The sequence below is a fragment of the Globicephala melas genome, chromosome 13 (genome assembly GCF_963455315.2).
Source record: "Globicephala melas chromosome 13, mGloMel1.2, whole genome shotgun sequence".
NCBI classification, from domain to species: domain Eukaryota; kingdom Metazoa; phylum Chordata; class Mammalia; order Artiodactyla; family Delphinidae; genus Globicephala; species Globicephala melas.
Window position 1 is genome coordinate 7,313,841 of NC_083326.1, and position 26,919 is coordinate 7,340,759.

The 26,919-nt window shown below is 41.8% G+C and overlaps 1 protein-coding gene across 2 annotated transcripts in view; it reads left to right on the forward strand.

The window, feature by feature from the left end:
- Positions 1-16,035: 16,035 nt before the first annotated feature.
- Positions 16,036-26,919, forward strand: part of ME2 (malic enzyme 2) — a 59,256-nt gene continuing 48,372 nt past the window's right edge. The window contains exon 1 of one of the 2 annotated variants that reach the window (XR_004041978.3): positions 16,036-16,547. Coding sequence is in view for 1 of the 2 variants with exons in the window: in XM_030867946.3 (XP_030723806.2) it covers positions 16,170-16,547 (378 nt within the window). In the remaining variant the exon portion in view is untranslated. The remainder of the gene's footprint in view (positions 16,548-26,919) is intronic. The other variant, XM_030867946.3, reaches the window with a different exon arrangement.

The window sequence follows — 26,919 nt, forward strand, 5'->3', positions numbered from 1 at the left end:
TTGCTTGGACTTTGCTTTGCAGTGCAAAGATATTCCAGTCTTAAAATCCGGGAACTGGCCCAACAGCACTTCTTGAGGATCAAAAGTCAGAGCATGGTCAAAGTTGCTATTATACTCCTGTTTCAGTTCATGCACCTTCTGGCTTGACAAGCCAGTCCACACCCATATTTCCAGCTCTTCAGGTCCAAGAATAAAACCAGAAATGTGCACCATCCTCAACGGAGAAAAAGACAGGGGTGCTGCAAATGTACACGCCTCTGCCCAGTCGGATACCTCTCTCTCAGCCGAAACAAAGACAGAGATTGTCCATTTTTGAGAGGTAGTCAAAAAAGGATAATCCGGAATTTACATACAGATTATGTTCTTGATTCTCTATGATGTAATTATCTATTAAGAATAAAATAGGAAGCTACCATCAACAGCATTAATTGGCTTTCAGATGAACTCATTGAAATAGGAATCCTGAAAATACAGACAGATTCAGGTCAACAAGGAGCAAGAAGTACTAGGACCCATGGTTTCTCCCTCTCAGTTTAGGGAAAAGTCTTCTTTCCCAACTTCCCTAGCTTTGTCTAATGACATCAGCAATTTCTCAATCACTTAAAATTCCAAAAGAAGCACCTTTGACTCACTCTTCTTTTTTACATTTCTAGGCATTATTTCCTTGAAAAGTCTCACATCCTCCCTACTTCTGTCCTCAGCCAGGGCAGGTCCTCAGTAACCACACGCTGATCATCACATCTGACTCTAAGCTCCTCTCCATCCCATCTGTTTGATACAGCCATGCCGGATATCCCTGAAATGCCATCTTCATTGAGTCATTCCTCAGCACAAACACATCGAATGGCAGCCCCCTGGCACCTCCAACATCAGTCTGTAATCCCCTACCAGGTTTTTGAAGTCCCTTGTAAATGAGATTCCTCCACTAGACTTTCAACTCCTAGATGGCAAGGCTGGTCTTGATGATCCCCCATTGTAACACAGAACAGGCAGGGAGTAAATTCACCAAATGAACCAACAACTACCCCTGAAGCCCACAGAGCAGGTCATGTCACTCATTTGATTACATTTACTGGGACAGAGAAGTTAATGCGTGGTGTGGATGTTTTGCTTTTGTACAGGTGAGGAAGCACAGGAAGGGCATGTTGACAGGTAATGTTTTGCCTGGTCACGTAAGCTCTTGAGATTCTTCTTGAGTGCAGAACAATAAAACACAATTATTTCATGACTACTTATAAACAGTAGTATAGACTCAGAGGAATTGACGTCACACATTTCTTAAAGTAGACTGCAATATTGTGATTTATAGGAAAAATCTATATTTGGTCTGTATCCACAGTTCCTGGCTCACAGCTCCCAAAACCCTCGGAATTTCCTGAACGATAAGAGCAATGGGATGTTTGGCTTCTTGTCCTCTGTTCCTGAAAATACTTCAGGGAAAGTGACCTTTGGATCCCACCCAAGGGTGGACTGGTTGCTAGGAGAACTGACCCCATGTTTAGAGGGTTGGAACTTTCAGTCCTACCCCCCACCTCACATTCCTCATTTCTGGGGAGCACGGAGGGGCTTGAGGTTGAATCCATTGCCTTTAGCCAATGATTTAGTCCATCATGACTATGTAATGAAGCCTCCATAAGCACCCAAAAAGGACAGCTTCTTGGTCCTTTTTGGAGAGCTTTCATGTTGGGGAAGAAGAAGCCTTCTGTGTGCCCTTGAGTCAGGCCCCAAGCACATCAAGGACAGAAGCTCCTTTGTGGGGGACCTCTCCCTATGTATCTCTTCATCTGGCTGTTGATTCATGCCCTTTAATATCCTTTTATAATAAACTGGTAATCTAGCAAGTAAAATGTTTCTCTGAGTTTTGAAAGCCGTTCTAGCAAATTAATTGAACCCAAGGAGGGGGTCAGTCAGAAGCACAGGTAACAACCTGGACTTGCTCTTGGCCTCTGAAGTGGAGGGTGGTCTTGTGGAACTGAGCACTTAACCTGTGGAATCTGATTCTATCTCCAGGTAGAGAGTGTCAGACTGAGTTGAATTGTAGGACAACCTGCTGGCATCTGAGAATTGGATGTGGGGAAGCTTCCATGGACACAGGTTGGAATTGGGTCCAGGAACCCTTTTCACTTACTGTACATAATTTGAGGTTATAAATACCCTGTCTGACAAAAGCACATTGTTTTGTTTGATCACATACACTCACACGCAAGTCAGATACACTATAAATAGAGCCACTTGAAAATATAAAAATAAAAGGACACATAACTGGGGCAGTCACTTGACATTTCTGGACCTCAGATTCCTTATCTGTAAAATGAGGAGGTTGCACAACAGATGATCTCTGTGTTCCCTTCAAATTCTGATATTATTTTATTCCGTATTCTAGAAAACCATCCTCTGCTCCTTAAATTAGCAAGTTTATTAGTTTGAGCATTTAGTTTTAAGAGTACACAGGCCAGTGTACGTGAACGTGGTTAAGTGTATGCATTTGGTATAATACAGATGGAATGCCCCATTTCTACGTGTTTAAATTGTCTCCAGTTTTCAAGGCTTAATGCAAATGTCCCCCCCTCCAGGAAGTCTTCCCCACCCCTTCCAGCCAGAAGCAATCTGCCCTCTTTTGAACTTCCTCAGTTTTGTTTCACCCTATTTTATTGCACTTTCCAGTTTCTTCCACCTTCCAGCACCAATATTATGGTCAAGGATGTAAAAAATCTTATTTCTCTACTCAGTTGTAAAGTCCTTGGTGTCAAGAATGAAGTCTTTGGACTTCATGTGTAGCCAGGCACTTTTAGCAGAGGATCCTACAGGAGATGGATTCTCAGTAAATTGAGGGAAGAATGAAGCAAGGGAAGAAAAAAAAAAAAGGAAGACGTGTGTTACTTAAAGGAGAGGACTTAGAGGAGAAGTCCTTTAAGGGAGTATTCAGGAGAAAGTGAAGAAGCAGAAAAGAAAAGAGAGCTGGGTTAAAAAGCCGGCTGATGAATGAAAGAGATTATGTCTAAACAAACAAGGGGCAGATAGAGGAGGGAGAGGGATGCATAGGAGAACGTTTTCTTTATGGAAGATGCTTTGCTTCATAGCCTTTCCTTCTTCTCTCTCCTGTTGCATTTCAAGTCCACTTGTTGAATGTGTTTACCTGCTACCGGAAAGAAGTCAGAGCTAGCCGTGCATATGCAATAATTGCAGACAGGCTTGCACTCTAAGAAGGCACGTTAATTCCTTCTCTGGGATATAAGCTCTATCCCTCTGAAGGCAGTCAGCTGACTGACTTAGTCAGGAACTTTTCTCCACTGCAAATGAGCAGATTCGTTCCTACAGCGAAATCGCTGGAACATCTTATTCAGCCAAATCATTTTCTCTTCGACAAAACTATGCCAGCTCTCACAGTGCCAGGCTGCTCCTCCCTCACCCAGGACATTGTCTTGATAAAGCAACTTAGCCTGAGTCAGCAGGGTCATGGGGCAGAACCCTCTGTCTTAGATAAGAGGCATATCACCCATATACTGCCTGTCTGACCATCCTTCCCAACTCAGAGCTTATTTTCATTTGATGCTAGCTTTGTTCCAACCATTGAGCCCCGTCAGTCCATGTCTGGCTCCCCACGACTAGACTATCTTCATAGAGCCAGCACCTCAGACTCGAGGGTTCAAAATAGAACAGTTTGCCTTTCCACACATCAAGCTTGCTTTTCTTTCTGATTCCTCAACCCTTGATAAACATCTCTCTCCCAGGTCAGGAAGCCTCCAGACCTTTCTACTAAGCAGCCCTTGGGGTTGCTTAGGCTTAGGCTGACCTGTGGCCGGCCAAACAATACCCACTTCTCATGCCAAATGAGGAAGGAAATGTTATGGAAGAGGCAAAAGGCTTTCAGCCCTCAAGACTTGCAGCTCAGCAGGAACTTGATGGGCAACGTACTTCTCTTACTCCTGTTATTGTGGGTCCCCCCATGGCCAACAAAGAAGAAAAGAGTTTACTTGAACTGGAAGTAGATTTGGATAATTTGGAATTAGAAGATATTGACACAACAGATATCAGCCTGGATGAAGACATTTTGGATGACTGAATAATGCTTCCCATTTACTCAACTAAACAGATGCTTATTATGGACAGGTGTGGATCGTCACCCTGACCACAGTGCTTTGGACTCTGAGAAACTCCTTAGATTTTTATATGTAGATACTGTGGTCCACTGAGAGTACAATACCCTCCTATTCAGAGGAGTTTATGTGTAGCATCTAAATCACAATGTTTCCTTGTTAACTAAGACTGCTGTGGGCTTTGATTTTTTTCATACTGTCATTAGACTGTATCTCATAAAATCGTCTGAATTAAAAAAAAAACAAAGCCCTTAACTCTTTCTCTCTTAGCCTAATTAAATGCCATCCATCTTTGCTACAAAGTCCAGGAATGAAGCCAGAGTTCCCCTCCTTATCCAAAAGTGGCCACCAAAGCCAAAATTAAGTCAAAAAACCCCTAATCAAACCTATTGTATAGCACAGGGAACTATACTCAGTATCCTGTAATAACTTACAATGGAAAAGAATCTGAAAAAAGAATATAGATAGATAGATATAATTGAATCACTTTACTGTACATCTGAAACTAACACATTATAAATCAACTATATTACAATAAAAAATTAAAAAAAGATAATGAGGACTAGTCACACCACAAAAAAAAAAACAAAAACCAAACGTAATCACTTTTCCTAGGAGGGGTTTTATAGCCACTCCCATGGCACAGGAAACAGTACTTCTCTATAAATACACAGTGCACCATTTACAGTGTTCAAAAGGTCACAGCCTTAGGCGGCTTCCAGACTCTGTTTCCAGAGGCAAAGCCTATCAAAGCTCACTACTCCACCTACTCTGGCTGGACCTTCACCCCAAGACTGGGAAATGCTCACAGAACAGTTGAGCTGCCCGCTATCAAGTAGTTGGTTTGCATTTCTAACATTCTCCTGTTCCTGAGATCTGACCAAAGAATGATCACTTTCCATTTCCTTACATTTTTTTTTAACCAACGACACTTTTTTTTTTTTTTTAATTTATTTTTGGCTGCATTGGGTCTTCGTTGTTGTGCATGGGCTTTTCTCTAGTTGTGCTAGCGGGGGCTACCCTTCATTGCGGTGTGTGGGCTTCTCGTTGCGGTGGCTTCTCTTGTTGCAGAGCACGGGCTCTAGGCGCGCGGGCTAAGTAGTTGTGGCTCACGGGCTCCAGCGTGCAGGCTCAGTAGTTGTGGTGCACGGGTTTAGTTGCTCCGCAGCATGTGGGATCTTCCCAGACCAGGGCTCAAACCCGTGTCGCCTGCATCGGCAGGTGGATTCTTAACCACTGCGCCACCAGCGAAGCCCTGGTCTTTGTTTTTTAAATAATAATTTGTTTTTGTTAAATAATTTAAAGGCTAAATTATTTAACTTCAAGGTCCTGCAAATCATCTTGTGCCTGTCGCTCTCACCTCATCATCTTGGTATCAATCAAACAGTCCTCTGTCAAAGTCTCCTTCTTTGGAGTCATCATACACCCTGAATACTCTTTCTTCACTTTGCCCATTTTCTGCTCAGCTTCAGGCCTCAGCTTTAATGTCATTTCCCTAGGAAAGCCTTCACTGATTCCTAAGCCAGATTACCTCCCCCTATTAAACACTCTCTGGCACCTTGTGCTTATCTCTTTGGAGAACTTATCTCAATTATAAAATTGTATGACTCGTTTAATGCCTGTTTCTCCCACTTAGTAGATTGTAAGCTCCATGAAGGCAAGAACTAGGCTTGTCTTGCAGCCTTAGTGCCTGGCTTGATAACTTACAGATTTGTCCTTGCTACAGTTTGTTGAATAAATGTTAATTAATGTTTGAATTAAAATTAATGAGCTTTCCTTTACTTTTGTCTCTATATGAGATGATGGATGTTCATCAAACTTATTGTGGTAATCATTTCATGATATATGTAAGTCCAGACATTATGATGAATACCTTAAACTTGTACAGTACTGTATGTCAATTATATCTCAATAAAACTGGAAGAAAAAAATATGATACAATTAAATTAAATTAATGAGTTTCCTCACCCCTATCCCAGATGGGTTAGGTGTGTCTTCTCTGTATCCCCATTATACATTGTAATGCTCTTTCTATTACTGTACTGACATAATTACCTGCGATGTGTCTGCTTCCCACCTCTCTTCACTCTGCAGTCCTTCACCTGCCCTGACACCTCCGTCACCTGAACCCTCCTTGAGGGCGGGGACAACCAAATGTTTGTTTGAAACCAAGTAGGCACTCAAAAAATGTTTACTGAATGGATGGAGCCTTTTGGGGGAAAAAGAACAGGATCAAAGGTGAAAACTCAGCATAAGACCCAGATTTGTGAGTCATCTCAATGGGTTACATTTAGGATTGAACCCTGGGGGTCACCCTTCATTATAGAGCAGGAGGAAGAGGAGATGGCAAAGGTGAGGCCAGAGATCCAGAGGAGTATTGTGCCAGGGACAACAAAGAGAGTTTCAAGAAGGAAGGACAAGTCCATTGGGACAAATTTTGCTGAAAGAATAAGGAAGTGGGCTTCCCTGGTGGCGCAGTGGTTGAGGGTCCGCCTGCCGATGCAGGGGACACGGGTTCGTGCCCCAGTCCGGGAAGATCCCACATGCTGCAGAGCGGTGCGCCCGTGAGCCATGGCCGCTGAGCCTGCGCGTCCAGAGGCTGTGCTCCGCAGTGGGAAAGGCCACAACAGTGAGAGGCCCACGTACCGCAAAACAAACAAACAAAAAGAATAAGGAAGTTGAGGACTAAAAATATATGGTTGAATTCTACTTAAAAAAAGGAAGTTTTGCACAGTTTTAAAAAAGATTTGTGGAGATGGAAGCCAGATTGTATGAAATGAAGAAGGGAACATTTTCACAAGAGAGCAGAGACGTAGGCTGTTTGTTGAAAGGGCTTGGCAGCATGGAGGCGAGTCCAGCTCCCCTATTTGGACAGAGTAAAATGAGCTCCAAGATATACAGACTGCCAACAAACACATGAAAGAATGCTCAACATCATTAATCATTAGGGAAATGCAAATCAAAACTACAATGAGATATCATCTCACACCAGTCAGAATGGCCATCATCAAAAAATCTACAAACAATAAATGCTGGAGAGGGTGTGGAGAAAAGGGAACATTCTTGCACTGCTGGTGGGAATGTGAATTGGTACAGCCACTATGGAGAACAGTATGGAGGTTCCTTAAAAAAACTACAAATAGAACTACCATATGACCCAGCAATCCCACTACTGGGCATATACCCTGAGAAAACCATAGTTCAAAAAGAGTCATGTACCAAAATGTTCATTGCAGCTCTATTTACAATAGCCAGGATATGGAAGCAATCTAAGTGTCCATCATCGGATGAATGGGTAAAGAAGATGTGGCACATATATACAATGGAATATTACTCAGCCATAAAAAGAAACGAAATTGATTTATTTGTAGTGAGGTGGATGGACCTAGAGTGAAAGAGAAAGACAAATACCGTATGCTAACACATATATATGGAATTTAAGGAAAAAAATGTCATGAAGAACCTAGAAGACAGGAATAAAGACACAGACCTACTAGAGAATGGACTTGAGGATATAGGGAGGGGGAAGGGTAAGCTGTGACAAAGTGAGAGAGTGGCATGGACATATATACACTACCAAACATAAAATAGATAGCTAGTGGGAAGCAGCCGCATAGCACAGGGAGATCAGCTCGGTGGTTTGTGACCACCTAGAGGGGTGGGATAGGGAGGGTGGGAGGGAGGGAGACACAAGAGGGAAGAGATATGGGGACATATGTATATGTATAACTGATTCACTTTGTTATAAATCAGAAACTAACACACCATTGTAAAGCAATTATACTCCAATAAAGATGTTAAAAAAACAAAAAAATGAGCTCCAGAATGTTCCTTGTCACATTTTCTTCTAGCTTCTCCTTTCTCCCCTAATAAGCACAGAATGGGCTGAATTCATGACAGAGAGTTCAATTTCCGTTTTCTCACTGTTGGCAAATAATGCTTATTGAATGTTATTTTCACAGTTGGCATGAAATAACATTCTATCCCTTCCCCAAACTTACATAAGGACTACTGCTGCTTTTCATGTCTATTAAGAAAATGTGAATGAAATCTAAAAATGTAAAAATCATTTTTCTTCACAAAAGGCGCTAAAATATATTTTTCTACCAAGAAAAAAGAATTGAAAATGCTTTTTAAAAAAATCTTCATGGAAGCTTTCGAAAATATATTCCAGAGCAATTACTCCAAGAGTAAGAATGTCAGGAATAAATTACTTTCTTAATACGTCTAACAATACGTGCCTCTGGCACAGGGAGAGACATGAACAAATTCCTCTTAACAAAGAACAGATGATGACTAACAGAAGTGTCCTAAATTACAGACCTTGGAGACTGGGAACTTTGGCCAGCTTTCAACTTGAAAGCAACCTCTGCAATGCTAGCCAGGTAAATCTGCATTCGTGTCATAATTCTGAGTCACCAGACTACAGGAAAGCCCAGGTAATATTGTCCCAAGCAACGCTCAACAAATTAAAATGGAGTAAAATTTACTGAAAGTCACAAAAGACCTTTTGACAGAGAATGTTTCCACATAACCTTGAAATTGGAGCTCTGACAAAAGAAATTGCTACAGGAAGCTATTTTCCAGTATTGAAAGTTGAACTCGTAAATTGCCAACAGGTAGAATGAGGTTCTTAGCTGAACTTGAACCAAAACAGCCTAGTACAGGGGTGTTCTTAACCATAGGTAGTATCTGAACTTGGACTAAGAAAAATGTATTTATTCTCACTAACCTCTACCTGGAATTTAGCATTTTCTTCAATTACGGATGTAGGTAACAAACTGCTACGATTATAGAAACCATGAATTTTCGTATCACCTTCCAGTTGTTGCAGGTACTGTGTAATATCATTTATACTCATCTTTACTAGTTATTAGACCCACCTTTAGATTTTTATTTAATGCAATATAAAGTAGCATATGTATTATTATACCCGAAATTTGAGGTTTAAAATATTTTGATAACTTTATTTCATTATAATTGGATTCTTCAGTTATTCTATGTATTTTATTTTATGCATTTAAGAAAACATCCTGAGGAGTCTGTAGGCTTCAACAGACTGTCAATGGTGTCCATTGCACACAAAAGATTAAATACCCCGATCTGGTATTTTATGAATAGAGCTTATGGTTCATCATTTCTAATTGCAGCCACAAAGATATGAACAACAGATTCGGTTTGCACCATTTAGTGCCCTTAGTAAGTTAGAATCCAGATATAATTTTTTCAAGGTTGCATTGTTTAGGACTAATCATTTATTCCATGTTGTTCTATGCAACTTAATTTTGGTTCAAGTGTAAGAAAGGAAAGATATTCTACTTCCCTTTGGATGCCTGTTAAAACAGAATGCTCCCTATTAATTGCTGGAGCTGGTGCAGACCCCAACATGAACCATCAGAATTGAATCAAACCTCCAGGGAGGTCCCGGGGTCCCCCAGACATTCCTAAGATAACCAATGGCCATGGAAATAACATCTAGAATTCCCAGCCCAGGAATGCAGATTGGTGTAGGAGGTGATTCATTTTGGGAAGCATTTCAGAGTGCTAGTCAATCTAAGGTCAAAGAGCACTGGGAGGAAAGGCACACCAGGTTTCCTTTGTGGTTAGACCACATCATGTTGATGTAAAAAATACGAAATATTCAACTTAGTGTCAGAGCTGTTCTAGGGTTCTGATATTCCATGCACCAAGAACCCACCATTTATTGCTCAGTAGGAAAATATATTGGATAATCAAACTCAAGTTATCAATTCAGGTTCTTCTGTAGCTACTCTCTTGGCCAGAGAAATCTTGAACACTTTTTAGAAAAATGTCCCTGTATTGCCCTCAAGAGATAGAATCTCAGGTAGCTTTTCATCCCACGTAGTCAGAGAGCCATGAAGCCTGCTGGGTCTATTAAGGACCTGTATATAAAATTATGCTCAAGATACCAGGAACACTACTTGGATGGTCAAGGCAAACATTCCTGAGATTTTGTTCCTAGACATTATTCAGAGACTTTACATGCATCCTATTCGGTGCAAACATTCCACCTGGTGCCTAGTTCGTAATTACACATCTGGTGAATTAACAATAAAATTGTACTGCTCAAGATTTAAGCATTACATACTCTCAGTGTGAGAAGGAAAGAATAACTGTTTGCCCTGGCATAAGAACCTTTTGAAGGTATAGAAAGTATCATGGGCTTCTTCTTATTCTGTATGTAGAAATAAAAATCCATTCACAGCAACATGAATTCACAGAATCTAGGACTTCAGGAGCCCTCCGTGCTTCTCAAGTGCTAATTTGTGTGGAATCGCCTAAACCTGTTGGATTCTGATGCTGTAGGTCTGGAGTGGGCTCCTGATTTCATTTTTCTAACAAGTTCACAGGTGATACCAATGTTGCTGATCCTGGCGTCCTCCCTTAAGAGCTTATAGATAATGATGGAGCCCGGACTAGGATTTAGAATAAGCAACACCAAGAAGCCTCTGACTCAGGAAGATCTTAGGGGCAGCCTTAGCAAGACCAAATCACTTTGGATCACTAAAAGAGAGAGGTTATTTCCACAATGACATGACATAGCAAATTTTTGCCTTACTCTCTCCAGTATACTTGAAAGTCTTAGAGAAAAATCAAGTGTGATACAATATTATCCATAAACATCAAAATGCTATTTTTCCTTGAGGAGTAAAGGTTCTTCGATTATTAACAAGCCTATGATATTAACCTCTTTGTTCTTCACAAAAATTTCCAGAACTTTCCTTAAAATATTTTGTTAATGAAGACACTGTTTATTATGCTATTAGTTTACTCTTTCAGACAGCCTGCAAAGTTCTATTTATTTTAATTATATAAAGAATTGTTAGCACTTTTATGGAGGTAATTATCATCATTAGCACATTATTGTATTTTGGGAATAATGAAAACATTGTTGTTTCTTAATGATAGTACTTACCTTCACCAAATGTTTTTATGTCTCACCCCCAGACTAGGCTGACAAGTTTGTTTTTGCAGAGTGTCTAGCACAAATGCCTTTAGATATACTGTTTACTTTCTCTTGTATTTTTAAAGAGTTTACATTTTTAATAACCCTAATTTACTGAGGGATAATTCCCAGCAGCGCAGTCAGCATTCATTATTCATATTTCCTATTCTAAGGCAGATGGAGTTTTGTAAATCTAAACATGTGATTATGACTTCCCTGGTGGTGCAGTGGCTAAGAATCAGCCTGCCAATGCAGGGGACAGGTGTTCGAGCCCTGGTCTGGGAAGATCCCACATGACGCGGAGCAACTAAGCCCGTGAGCCACAACTACTGAGCCTGCGCTCTAGAGACAGTGAGCCACAACTACTGAGCCCGCGTGCCACAATTACTGAAGCCTGTTTACCTAGAGCCCGTGCTCCGCAACAAGAGAGCCACTGCAATGAGAAGCTCACGCACCGCAACGAAGAGTAGCCCCCGCTCGCTGCAACTAAAGCCCGCGCACAGCAACGAAGATTCGATGCAGCCAAAAATAAATTAACTTTAAAAAAAATGTGATTAGCACAGTCTGCTTTAGCGATAGATGATGTGCCAACCTAAAACCAATGATCCTGCTCACGTATATTCTCATTACAAAGAGAATGATCTTCCATAATTCTCTGAAACATCAATAATATGGTTTTCCCTTAAGAAAACACATTGTGGTGTTTGGATTAAATCAAGCTGCTCTAGGGAATTACCTGGCGGTCCAGTGTTAGGACTTGGTGCTTTCACTGCCAGGGCCCGGGTTCAATCCCTGGTTTGGGGAACTAAGATCCCGCAAGCAAAAAAACAAACAAACAAACAACAACAAAAAAGAGAAAGAAATCAAGCTGCTCTATTTTCATGGCAATTGATACAAAAGTTTTTCCAAGCATCCTTCTTTGATTTTGAGAAAGTGGGCAAATGTGTACCCATCTCAAGACAACTGGCTACACACCTCTTTAAACTTTGCCTAATGAAGTTTTACAGGGAAGTCATGTAGCCAAGTGTGCAGCATCAGCCTGCCCCTTTATAGCTCCTCCCACTTCACAGGTGAACCACCCCAACCAAAGGCAAACCCAGAGATGGTGGGTGGCCTCAACTCCCAACAGCACAGGACTCACACAGCCTGCTCCACACACACATGCTTCTGTTTGTTCAGTGACCTACCCCAATAGGGGTAGTTTCCTCCTAGTTTCCTGTTGATTTGGGCCTTGGCACCTTGTTTTACCAGATCACCGGCCTTGTAATCATCCTTCCAGGAAACGCTTGTGCCTTCTTTCCAGGCTCAGCATTTTTTTGTATTTTCTGCATGGCTATTTTGACAACTCCAGAAGGCCTGGTGAGCTACATTCTGAGCAGCCAAGAATGGTCCCCACCTTCTTCTTAGAGGGTCCAGTGGAGGACACCAAAGAGGAAAGCCTAGAAGAAAGGTATTAGATCCATAACAGTTTCCATGGAGAACATTTGCTCCAAAAGAAACAGCAGTGCACAATACAAATGGTTTATTTTATATATTTACTGGGGTGGATATAAAATTCATGCAGTAGTGTGTGTAAATTACGTCACTCAAACTTGATGAATTTTTACACATGAATATACTTGTATAGCTAGGGTCCAGATTGAGATATAGAATGTGTCTCTTTTCAGCCAACCCCCTTAAAGCTAACCTTTACTGACTTCTATCATCAAAAATTTCTCCTGGGCTTCCCTGGTGGCGCAGTGGTTGAGAGTCCGCCTGCTGATGCAGGGGATAGGGGTTCATGCCCCGGTCCGGGAAGATCCCATGTGCCGCGGAGCGGCTAGGCCCGTGAGCCATGGCCGCTGAGCCTGCGCGTCCGGAGCCTGTGCTCCGCAACGGGAAAGGCCACAACAGTAAGAGGCCCGCGTACCAAAAAAAAAAAAAAAAAATTTCTCCTTAAAAGCTAAGTTCTCGGGCTTCCCTGGTGGCGCAGTGGTTGAGAGTCCGCCTGCCGATGCAGGGGACACGTGTTCGTGCCCCGGTCTGGGAAGATCCCACATGCCGCGGAGCGGCTGGGCCCGTGAGCCATGGCCACTGAGCCTGCGCGTCCGGAGCCTGTGCTCCGCAACGGGAGAGGCCACAACAGTGAGAGGCCCGCGTACCGCAAAAAAAAAAAAAAAAAAAAAAAAAAAAAGAAAAGCTAAGTTCTCATAACTCATCCAATCAGTCATTTCTGTGCTCACAGCACCAAGTAAAATGTCATGATCATTTCTCACTCACAATAAATTTAGCTTTTTAAGTATTGTAATAAACAGTGTTTACATAAAAAGTTTTCTGCTTAATCCCAGCAAAATTGAAATTAAGAACTATACGTAGTTTTTCCCTAATTTATTTTGCCATAAGAAGGATTGGCTCATAAAAATGGGAAGAAGTTCTTGGAGCCAGTTGGGCTTCAGAATTTAGAAACTTTGGGATTTGGGAAAACATTATAAGGAGCATATACTGTATGTTTTATAATATCCTCAGTGGGATCTGGGGTAGTGCCACAAAACATTCTTGTTACTGAAGAGAAACATGTGAATATTTACATTATGTTGGAGAAATGAAGACTATAGACAGCCTTGTGACAAATTCTTATTTGTCACCAAATAAATTCTGGCTCCACCAAAACTACAAAATCATGGGGAAAAAAAACCTTCTGGATTCCGGAATTATGGATAAGAGTTAGTGAACTTGTAGGTAATACATTATTTAAGGAACTTTTCTACTTAAGTCAAGATTTGCTCTTGTGCTCTTCCACAGAGCTTTCTAGGTAACCCAAGTTTAAGAGGTAATCGCTTCTGGGAGTATGTCTCTGTTTGCCAGATGAGATGCTGCCTGATTCATGAATAAAGCCAATTAAATCTTCAAATTTACTCAGTTAAATTTTGTTTTTTAACAGATTGGAGACAGTGATGGGCTCCAAAGTGAATTTCCGACATTTGGGGACAATGAGAAACACAGGTATGGCACCCAAGAACTCTTTGAGTTCATTGTCTTTCTTTCTCATCATTTCTGAGGGTTGTTGAATGAAAACTTATTTCCTGGTATAGAGGAAACCGGTCAGCAGTTGGGAGAGAGGCTGAGTGCAAGAGTGCAATGGTTATCCTCAGAAGCTTCTCACCCTAGCAACCTGCCTATCTCTCCCACCATCACACAAAGTTAGCCCTGCACCCATGACCTCTGTCCAATCACATGGACACGGGACGGAATAGACATGCAAGAGGAGATCTCATGCCTGCTCTAGAACTCTATTACAAAATTCAAATCTAGTCTATTTCAGGTGATATAATGGTAACGGCAATGAAAATAATCAATAAACAATCCATAATAGGAATAGAAAAGAGTTTTATTCGCGCCAAGCTGAGGACTATAGCCCGGAGCCACAGATTCGAGAAGGACTTGAATTGTGTTCTGCCAGGCTACAAAATGGGGGACGCTTATAAAGGCAAAACCCACAAAGTTGATAAGTTGTTTGTCAATAATTAGGATCGGAGCTGGCAAGAAGTTAGGGGGCTTATTAAGCAAGGATTGGTTGGGGTTTGAAATGGTGGCAGAGTTACAGGAGAGACGTTGAGACCATAATGTTGCAGCTGGCAGCTGCTAGCAGACATCGTTTTGAGAAGGGCTGGTGGTGTCCTTGAGTCTGATTATAGTTGAGAAAATTCAAGGGCTTCCCTGGTGGTACAGTGGTTGAGGGTCCACCTGCCAATGCAGGGAACGCGGGTTCGTGCCCCGGTCCGGGAAGATCCCACATGCCGCGGAGCGGCTGGGCCCGTGAGCCATGGCCGCTGAGCCTGCGCGTCCGGAGCCTGTGCTCCGCAACGGGAGAGGCCACAACAGTAAGAGGCCCGCGAACCGCAAAAAAATATAAAAGAAAATTCAAGTTCTCAGTAATGCAGGCATGTGTCTGAAACCATATCCACAAGGGCCACTAGGCTCCATTTTGAATGTCTGAACCACAGTTATCCCATTTTGATTTTATTTAAAACTTTTTTTTAAATTAATTAATTTATTTTTTGGCTGTGTTGGGTCTTCGTTTACTGTGCAAGGGCTTTCTCTAGCTGCGGCAAGTGGGGGCCACTCTTCATCGCGGTGCGCGGGCCTCTCACTATCGCGGCCGCTCTTGCGGCGGAGCACTGGCTCCGGACGCGTAGGCTCAGCGGCCCTGGCTCACGAGCCCAGCCGCTCCGCTGCATGTGGAATCTTCCCGGACCGGGGCACAAACCCGTGTCTCCTGCATCGGCAGGTGGACTCCCAACCACTGCGCCACCAGGGAAGCCCTGCCTTGCCTCTTTTTTACCCTTTACATCTTTAGTTAAAAACTATTATTATTATACTTTAAAAGCACACGAACCCGACTACAGCAAAGAATTTTGGGTAATAACATTTTCTGAAATAAGAATGAAGAAATATCCTCCAATATCATAACCGTGGGTGAGTATAGATGTATTAAGGTATGGTCCTGCAGCTTTCAAGATGACAATTTAGGGTTCCAGTGCTTTTCTGAGAGGGAACATTGAATATCTATTTATGGTGACTGTGATTGTAGGGATCATTAGTAAATTCCCTGCAGGCCAAAGTGTGTCAGCAACCGTGAAGAGTAGCAAAGAATTCGGCAGAAGAGCAACTCTTAGACAAAAACTGCTCAGAAACATAAAGCGTTCCTCAAGTGCGGAGGCTTCGCATTTCCTGGGTCCTCCCTCTTCTGCTTCTCCATTCTCCTGGCGTGTATCCCGCTCTTAAATCTCTGCAATCCTCTCCCTGCCTCCACTGGCTGTCCAGAACCGACCCAAAGTCCCAGCCTTCCTCTCTTCTCGGGATCGGAGACTGGTACCCGTCGACACGCCCCACCCCACCCCATTCCCGGCCTCGCCCGCGCCTGCGCAGAGCCTCTTCTCGCGCGAAAACGCAGCCATCACCCCCAAGCATACCGCCAGCCGCGGGAAGGCGAAGTCTGCGGTAGCCAGCCCCAGGTCTTTTCGTGGGGCGGCGGTATTCGTCTTATATCCGGACTCCCCCCACCCTACACGACCCCTCTCTCACTCCTTGGGGTCGGGCCCTTAAGGGCATGCACCTGGCCCTAAATGATAACCTCTAGCCACCAAACAGAGGAAGGTACTGCGAGGCTGGAACGCGGGTGCGCCAGTCGCGAAACCTCAAAGCGGAGCCCCGCCCCTCAAGGCTGGCTTCCTGCCTCCGTATTGGTCTGCGCGCCCGTCAGTCTCCCCCCATGGGGCCGCGCCGGCTGTACTCCCTGTTCCCTCTTCTCAGTACGCGGATTTACTGGCTGCCTCGGCTATTATCCATCCGACCCAGCCATTCCGATCCTGACCTGGAGCCGGCTCCGGAAAGCCTCGAGAAGGGGAGGGCCGAACTCGGCCGGAGCTGAGCATCGTCTGGGTGGGCTGCGGGACCGCGGCCTCTTCGCAGGCAGCACCACCTGTCGCCTGGCTAGACGTCGGGTAAGGCTCCGCACGGCTCGCAGCTGCGGGCGGCCTGCCGCGGCGGGGCCCGGGCGGGAGTTCCGGGATGGGACCGGGCGCCGGCCTCCTCACCCCGGCCCGGGGAGCCGAGCGCGGACCCGCCGCCGGCCTCCGCGCGTGCGGCCCTCAGGGTCCCAGCTTGGCGGATGGGAGGGCGGGGTGAAGGGAAGGGGTTCGTCGAGTCCCGGCTGAGACCGTGGGGAACGGTGGGGTCTCGCCACCCCCTGTTTGACCGTGGGCGGCTCTTCCCTGGCGCACGGTTTGGGGACGCGACTTCCCGGTCGAGACTCGCTCGTCCCAGGGCGCCCCCCCTTCCCAACCTGGAGTAAGGCCCTGCGGCTTCCTTAACAGGAGCATCTCTTATACCGTTTACTCCCGCGCCCCTTAAAGACCGATTTTGTCGCTCCAAATCCTTTTATCTAATAGTTCTCTTTTTCTGCAGGGGTGAATTAATGGCAGGACTTAGGCATTTTGTTTGTGTGTTGTGATTGTTCCTTGCTTTAAAGGACGTTTGTTGCAGGCTAGAAAGTTCTAAGATTGGAACGGTTCTGTCCATTCATGTGAAATGACATCTGTGGACCAGGATTGGCAGGTGTTTCTTTGACGCTGGTGATACCCATTTCTGCTTGTGGTGTTACACTGAGGTCCCGGATTTGACTTTCTTGGTCCCGAAGATAATTCTAGAAAATTTCCGTTGCCGTTTGGTGAGAAGAAGCTTTATCAAAATAACAGACCTCAACAGAAGTGCTTCCTTACAAAACGTGTTATCGCATATCTGTTTGATTTACCTTCTTAATGTTTGTGGCAGTCACTTCAAAACAAAACAGTTGATAGCACTGTTATTTCTTTTAGTGTTGCAACTGATAACATGGAAGCACGTATTAATTGTTAATCAGGAGCCGAGTGCTGTTTTCTGCAAGAATTATCTCAAAGTAATGCCCTGAAGTTGGTACTCTTTATTATCTCCAGGTTACAAATGAAAATTAGAAAGGCTAAGTAACTTACCCAAAATCACAGGTTTTACGTGGCAAAGCCTGGATTCGAACTCAGGCAATCTAACTTAATAACTCCAGCCTCCTCTTAAGCTTGTATGCTCCTTAAGCACTGTTCATGCTGTAAAGCTAAGTGCAGTGTTGTGCTCCTAAGTTTTGATCTTTAGTTGCCAAGCATTCTGGAAATTAGAGAAGAAACAGTCATTACCTTACAACACCCCCACATACACAGCTGTGTGGGTGCGCGTGTGTGTATACACATATATATACACACACTATAGTAGTTACACAAATGATAGGTAAATATATATTGTGTAACCACTATAACTATTTGAGTTATGTTACATGGTTTGCAGAAATAAAAGAAAAATGTTTAGCGTTATCTTCTAATAGTGGACCTTTAAATAGTCAACTGTGAGCAATGATTTATAATCTGTTATCTGATTCTTTTATGGTAGCTATAAAGACTTAATTAAAAGTTAGGCATAGGGCTTCCCTGGTGACGCAGTGGTTGAGAGTCCGCCTGCCGATGCAGGGGACATGGGTTCGTGCCCCAGTCCGGGAAGATTCCACATGCCGCAGAGCGGCTGGGCCCGTGAGCCATGGCCACTGAGCCTGCGCGTCCGGAGCCTGTGCTCCGCAACGGGAGAGGCCACAGCAGTGAGAGGCTCGCGTACCGCAAACAAACAAACAACAACAACAACAAAACTACTACAATCTACCATCCCCATCCTTTCAAAACAACAAAAAAAATTTTTTACCACCAAAAAGGGAGGAAGATAATTACAACATGAAAACGAAGACAATAAATTTAGTATTATGAAAAACTATACTGGGGCTTCCCTGGTGGTGCAGTGGTTGAGAGTGCTCCGCAACGGGAGAGGCCACAACGGTGAGAGGCCCGCGTACCGCAAAAAAATAAAATAAAATAAAATAAAAATAACTGCATGCGTTACTTGAATATTTCATTGCAAAAGTCATATAGTTATTAAAAAAAAAACAACTATACTGAAACCATGCACCTCAGATTGGAACTTGAACCCACATGGCCGGGACTCAAACCTGGCCAAAACCCAGATTGGGACTTGAACCCACGGGGCCAGGACTCGAACCCAGGGAAAACCCACAGTCTTCCAACTGAGATCACACACCTGGTTTCAGGACTTAATGAAGCTCAGGTTCCTGATGTCTCATCGCAGAAAGAATTCAGTGAGAGACAAAGTGATAGGTAAGAAGTGGATTTATTTAGAGAGAAACACACTCTGCAGAGGGAGTGTGGGCCATCTCAGAAGGCGAGACGCCTTGGGAGAAATGCACTCAACAAACACAGTGTGGGCCATCTCAGAAGGTGAGAAAGGCACCAGGGTATGGGGTTGTCAGTTTTTATAGTGGTGGGTAATTTCATAGGCTAATGAGTGGGAGGAGTATTCCAGCTGTTTCAGGAAGGGGTGGGAATTTCCAGGAATTGGGCCACCGCCCACTTTTTGATCCTTATGGTAGCCTTGGAACTGTCATGGCACCTGTGGGTTTGTCATTTAGCTTGCTGATGCTAAGTTAGAATGAACTTTTACTGGGGCTCAAGGTCTAGTGGAAGTCGTCCTGTCTGCCATCTTGGACCCATTTGGTTCTAATCTGCTTATGTCACGTCCTTGGGCTATGTCATTCTTTCAAAGGTTGTGCCCTGCCCCCTTCCCTCCTATTTCAATACTACGTTGTCCTAGTTTTTCTCATTTGGTTATAGACTAGTGAAAAACGTGTCTCAGACAGACACCAATTCAGAGACCATTTGGGAATGACTGGGTGACATAACTGATTCCAAGCTGGTAATCAGCTGCGTCCAGATTCAGACTGACTGCAGAGCTTGTGCTCACTGTACCTAGTCATGACCTCTCTCTAATTTTGGTCTCTATTACATTGAACTTCTGCTTTCTACCCCCCAGCTAGGGGGCCAGGGAGAGTATTCTCCAGCAGTCAGTGGCCTAGCAGTTTCAGGCCCAGTCCAGTTTATAAACACCACCCAGAGAGTAAATTCACTAACCCCCAGGGCAAGGCAGGATGAATGACACACCAGAGGGAGAAACCACAGGCATACCTCAATAGCCAGGAAGCTCAAGTAAGCAGCTTGAGTTTTCATATTTGTTCAAAATGGGAAGCCCCACCTTATTTTGTTTCCTGTTTTTACTTCACTCATTTTTACAGTTCCTCCATCCTGTCTGTATAACATGAGGAGTTAGGTGTGGGTTTTCCCCATTTTGTCCAGTTGCCTCCAGCTGCTATTAAGCCTGCTGTCTGTCTGTCTGTCTCTCTCCTTAGTCCTTGGTTCTATTTTTGGCAGAGATTTGTTTTTCTCCTTAAGTTTTTTAACTTATGCCTACTTGTTTTAAAGACACTATTAAAATTACTTTTTTATTTTACTCTCTATCACTTAGTCATAAAGTAATCATTTGAGTGCTGTAACACTTTACTCTTTAAGTCTTTAATACTTTTCTGCATCTATTCTCTCATTTGATCATTATAGTTACCTATGAGGTAGATTTAACAGGTAATCTTTATTTTACAGACTAAATTCAGTATTTGATAGAAGCGAAATTTTAGCCAGGAGCTGAAAATAGAAGATTTTATATGTCAGAATGCTGATCTTAAGTTAACTACTGAAGGGAAAAACTTTCTTCCTACTCACAGACTCAACTCTTCTGGCCACCAAATGTGTTTTTTCCCCACACCCAGGAGTTCTCCAGCTCTAGGCAGACACTGACGGGGTGTGCTACAACTTAATTCTAACACTGTCTACCTGGTGGTAACTTCGGATCCCACAAGTTAGGGACTCAGCCCGGAAAGACTGCCCCCACTTCAGATGCCAATCGCAAGCCCCAGGTTTTGACCTATCCTTACCAACCAGCTGTAAATCAGGGCTTCCCACAACCCCTTACTCAGGTTAGATCATTTGCTGTAATGGCTCACAGAACTCAGGGAGACACTTTACTTATATTTACCGGTTTCTTATAAAAGGATACAACTCAGGAACAGATGGAAAAGACACATAGGACTAGGTATTGGGGGTGGGGTCGGGCAGGGCATGGCGCATCCTTGCCCTCTGCTCTTGCCACCCCCCAGCACCTAGATGTGTTCACCAACCTGAAAGTTCATCAACTCTCCTTGTTCAAAAGTTTTTATGGATCTTATTCGCCATGGTTCCCACCCCCTTTCCCAGGGGAACTGGAGTGGTACTGAAAGTTCCCACTCTCTAATAATCACTTGGTCTTTCTGGTGACCGAGGTTCTGTAGTGGCCTCACCCTAAGTCACCTCATTAGCATAAACTCAGGTCTGATCAAAAGGGGCTGCTTATGAATAGCAAAAGATACTCCTGTCACTCAAGAAATTCCAGCAGTTTTTAGGAACTCTGTACAAGATCTGGGGACCAAGCCCAAATATATTTCTTATTACACCACAAGTACTAATTGCAAAGTGTATTTTTCTCAGATAGTCTTTGATTTTAAATAAAGTAAAAGGTATTCCATACTGTTGTAGATTTTCCTACCTCACCAATATGCTGCAATACTAATCCAGTCTTTTGGTACCTAAGTTTTAATTGTGATAAATAATGCTTTCTCTCCTGGAAGAACCACACAAACATGATCAGGGCTGCACTTTCAATTTCTGTCTTTTCAGCATTTATTTTGAAATAATTTGAAAGACGTGGTTGTATACATCATACTTCTTGGCCCCTTAATACTTCACTGTGTATTTTCAGAAAAGGATACCTCTTACATATGGTTATCGAACTCAGAAAATTTTAAATTATACAAGACTTTTACGTAAGTTACAGTATATCTCCCAGTTATCCCAGTAATATCCTTGATGGCATTTTGGGGGATCAGGTTTTGCATTTAGTTGTCCTATCTGTTCTGTCTTCTTTAAGTTGCGTTGGTTCTTTAGTGTTTTTCATGGCATTTACATTTTTGAAGAAAACCAATCAGTTATCTTATGGTGTCTCTCATGATTCTTTTTTATTATCATTATTGAAATACATTTGACATGAAACATTGTGTAAATTTAAGGTGTACAACAGGTTAATTTGATACATTGTAATATTGCCATTGTACTGATAATTAGCACCTCTGCAATATATTGGTATAGGTATATACCTATACCTATAGGTATAATTACCTAATTATAATTTCTTTTTAGTGGTTGGAATAATTAAGTTCTAGTCTCCTTGCAAGTTAGATGATGATAATACAATATTGTTGTCTGTGTTCACTATGCATTAGAGCTCTAGGACTTATCTCTTAGGCCTCTTGTTGAAAGTTTGTACCTTTAAACAACATCTGTCCTATCCCTTTCCCCAATTCCCGTCTCTCATGATTCTTGATGTGCTTATGATCATTTAGATTTCTTGTTTTGTGCCCATATTTAGGTACCATATTTATATGAAATATCCAGAATAGGTAAATACAAAAATACAGAAAGCAGACTGGTGGTTGCAATCACTGGGGGAGTGGGGAAAACTGCTTACTGGGTGTGGTATTTCCTTCTGGGATGATGAAAATGTTTTGGAACTAGATAGAGGTGGTTGTACAACATTATAGATTTTCTAAATCCCTCTGAATTGTTTATTTTAAAAGTTAATTTTGTTATGTGAATTTCAGCTCCATAAAAATTAACTTAAAATCCTAATGTAGATGATTTTGCTGCACCCCCATATACAGCCCATGGATTTCTCAACAAATAGAAATTCCATTTAAAAACTATTGCATGATAATTATAATGGTTTATGATGATTAAAGAAATAAATGAGCGTTGCAAATTGATATTTGGTAGAAGAATTGATATGCAGAAGAATCTATTATATTCCCATCAGTAAATATTTAACGTTTAATGTATTATGTAGTTTTCCATTTTGAAAAATTCTCATAATGTTTGCGATGGATGTGAAAGGACAAAAACATGTTTTCAAGACAATTCGCCTGATTTTTAAATATTACATAACAGGTTTTCTAAAAACAAAAAAATTTTAGTACACTGAATTTAAATATTGAATATTACTAATACCTTAAAATATGACGTCTAGATTAAGAATCTGGATGGCTTCACTTCCTCTGAAAGTGTGTGCTCCAGGCTTTTCTATTATTTACATTTCCACCTTCAACCTAAACTCTCCCACACCTGTTTACATTGAAATCACTTCCATGAAAACACTTGCTGTTTACTAGATGTTTCATACCTTGCCACACTTGTGTGGATTAGAAAAAGGGTAAATATTTGGCACACTGTAGTAGGTAATACATAAAGAGTAGCAATGATTATTATCCAAGGACTTAGACTGTTGTCAGGAAAAGTGAATTTTTGCCTTCACCTTATGTATTTTATAATCCCTTACAACCTGTAGAAACATAAATGTATTTTTTAAACATCTTTATTGGAGTATAATTGCTTTACATTGTTGTGTTAGTTGCTGCTGTATAACAAAGTGAATCAGCTATATGTATACATATATCCCCATATCCGCCCCCTCTTGCGTCTCCCTCCCACCCCTCTAGGTCGTCACAAAGCACCCAGCTGATCTCCCTGTGCTGTGCGGCTGCTTCCCACTAGCTATCTGTTTTACATTTGATAGTGTATATATGTCAATGCCACTCTCTCACTTCGTCCCAGCTTACCCTTCCCCCTCCCCGTGTCCTCAAGTCCATTCTCTACATCTGGGTCTTTATTCCTGTCCTGCCCATAGGTTCTTCAGAACCTTTTTTTTTTTTTAATTCCACATATATGTAGCATACAGTATTTGTTTTTCTCTTTCTGACTTACTGCACTCTGTATGACAGATTCTACGTCCATCCACCTTACTACATATAAGTCAATTTTGTTTCTTTTTGTGGCTGAGTAATATTCCATTACATATGTGCCACATCTTTATCCATTCATCTGTCAGTGGACACTTAGGTTGCTTCCATGTCCTGGCTATTGTAAATAGTGCTGCAATGAACATTGTGGTGCATGACTCTTTTTGAGTTATGGTTTTCTCAGGGTATATGCCCAGTAGTTGGATTGCTGGGTCATATGGTAGTTCTACTTTTAGTTTTTTAAGGAACCTCCATACTGTTCTCCACAGTGGCTGTATCAATTTACATTTCCACCAACAGTGTAGGAGGGTTCCCTTTTCACTGCACCCTGTACAGCACTTATTGTAGATTTTTTGATGATGGCCATTCTGACTGGTGTGAGGTGATACCTCACTGTAGTTTTGATTTGCATTTCTCTAATGATTAGTGATATTGACCATCCTTTCATGTGTTTGTTGGCAATCTCTATATCTTCTTTGGAGAAAGGACTATTTAGGTCTTCTGCCCATTTTTGGAATGGGTTTGTTTTTTTGATATTGAGCTGCATGAGCTGCTTGTATATTTTGGAGATTAATCCTTTGTCAGTTACTTCGTTTGCAAATATTTTCTCCTATTCTAAGGGTTGTCTTTTCATCTTGTTTATAGTTTCCTTTGCTGTGCAAAAGCTTTTAAGTTTCATTAGGTCCTATTCGTTTATTTTTGGTTTTATTTCCATTTCTCTAGGAGGTGGGTCACAAAGGATCATGCTGTGATTTATGCCACAGAGTGTTCTGCCTATGTTTTTCTCTAAGGTTTGATAGTGTCTGGCCTTACATTTAGGTCTTTAATCCATTTTGAGTTTATTTTTGTGTATGGTGTTAGGAAGTGTTCTAATTTCATTCTTTTACATGTAGCTGTCCAGTTTTCCCAGCACCGCTTATTGAAGAGGCTGTCTTTTCTCCATTGTATATTCTTGCTTCATTTATCAAAGATAAGGTGACTATGTGTGCGTGGGTTTATCTCTGGGCTTTATGTCCTGTTCCATTGATCTATATTTCTGTTTTTGTGCCAGTACTGTAGCTTTGTAGTATAGTCTGAAGTCAGGGAGTTTGATTCCTCCAGCTCCGTTTTTCTTAAGATTGCTTTGGCTGTTCGGGGTCTTTTGTCTTTCCATACAAATTGTGAAATTTTTTGTTCTAGTTCTGTGAAAAATGCCATTGGTAGTTTGATAGCGATTACATTGAATCTGTAGATTGCTTTGGGTAGTGTAGTCATTTCACAATGTTGATTCTTCCAATACAAGATCATGGTATATCTCTCCATCTGTTTGTATCTTCTTTAATTTCTTTCGTCAGTGTCTTATAGTTTTCTGCATATAGGTCTTTTGTCTCCTTAGGTAGGTTTATTCCTAGATATTTTATTCTTTTTGTTGCAATGGTAAATGAGAGTGTTTCCTTAATTCCTCTTTCAGATTTTTCATCATTAGTGTATAGGAATGAAAGAGATTTCTGTGCATTAATTTTGTATCCTGCAACTTTACCAAATTCATTGATTAGCTCTAGTAGTTTTCTGGTAGCATCTTTAGGATTCTCTGTGTATGGTATCAGGTCATCTGCAAACAGTGACAGTTTTACTTCTTTTACGTTTTGGGTTCCTTTTATTTCTTTTTGTTCTCTGATTGCTTTGGCTAAAAATTCCAAAACTATGTTGAATAATAGTGGTGAGAGTGGGCAACCTTGTCTTGTTCCTTATCTTAGTGGAAGTGGTTTCAGTTTTTCACCGTTGAGAACAATGCTGGCTGTAGGTTTGTCATATATGGCCTTTATTATGTTGAGGTAAGTTCCCTCTATGCCTACTTTCTGGAGTTTTTTTAATCATAAGTGGGGGTTGAATTTTGTCAGTAGCTTTTTCTGCATCTATTGAGATGATCATATGGGTTTTATCCTTAAGTTTGTTAATACAGTGTATCACACTGATTGATTTGTGTATAGAAGAATCCTTGCATTCCTGGGATAAACCCCACTTGATCACGGTGTATGATCCCTTTAACGTGTTGTTGGATTCTGTTTGCTAGTATTTTGTTGAGAATTTTTGCATCTATCTTCATCAGTAATATTGGCCTGTAGTTTTCTTTCCTTGTGACATCTTTGTCTGCTTTTGGTATCAGGGTGATGGTGGCCTCGTAGAATGAGTTTGGGAGTGTTCCTCCCTCTGCTATATTTTGGAAGAGTTTGAGAAGTATATGTGTTAGCTCTTTTCTAAATGTTTAATAGAATTCGCCTGTGAAGCCATCTGGTCCTGAGCTTTTGTTTGTTGGAAGATTTTTAATCACAGTTTCAATTTCAGTGCTTGTGATTGGTCTGTTTATATTTTCTATTTCTTCCTAGTTCAGTCCCGGAAGGTTGTGCTTTTTTAAGAATTTGTCGATTTCTTCCAGGTTGTCCATTTTATTGACACAGATTTGCTTGTAGTAATCTCTCATGATCATTTGTATTTCTGCAGTGTCAGTCTTTACTTCTCCTTTTTCATTTCTAATTCTACTGATTTGAGTCTTCTCCCTTTTTTTCTTGATGCTACTGGCTAATGGTTTAACAATTTTGTTTATCTTCTTAAAGAACCAGCTTTTAGTTTTATTGATCTTTGCTATTGTTTCCTTCATTTCTTTTTTATTTATTTCTGATCTGATCTTTATGATTTCTTTCCTTTTGCTAACTTTAGGGGTTTTTTTGTTCTTCTTTCTCTAACTGCTTTAGGTATAAGGTTAGGTTGTTTATTTGAGATGTTTCTTGTGTCTTGAGGTAGGATTGTATTGCTATAAACTTCCCTCTTAGAACTGCTTTTGCTACATCCCATAGGTTTTGGGTCGTCGTGTTTTGACTGTCATTTGTTTCTAGGTATTTTTTGATTTCCTCTTTGATTTCTTCAGTGATCTCTTGGTTATTTAGTAATGTATTGTTTAGCCTCTTTTTCCATCCCCTCTCTTTCAGTCTGTATGTGTCCCTAGGTCTGACGTGGGTCTCTTGTAGGCAGCGTATGTACACAGGTCTTATTTTTGTATCCATTCAGCCAGTCTATGTCTTTTGGTTGGAGCATTTAATCCATTTACATTTAAGGTAGTTATCGATATGTATGTTACTGTTACCATTTTCTTATTTGTTTTGGGTTTGTTATTGTAGGTCTTTTCCTTCTCTTGTGTTTCCTGCCTAGAGAAGTTCCTTTAGCATTTGTTGTAAAGCTGGTTTGGTGGTGCTGAATTCTCTTAGCTTTCGCTTGTCTGTAAAGGTTTTAATTTCTCCATCGAATGTGAATGAGATCCTTGCTGGCTACAGTAATCTTAATGTAGGTTTTTCCCTTTCATCACTTTAAATATGTCCTGCCACTGCCCTCTGGCTTGCAGAGTTTCTGCTGAAAGATCAGCTGTTAACCTTATGGGCATTCCCTTGTATGTTATTTGTTGCTTTTCCTTTGCTGCTTTTAATATTTTTCCTTTGTATTTAATTTTTGATAGTATGATTAATATGTGTCTTGGCGTGTTTCTC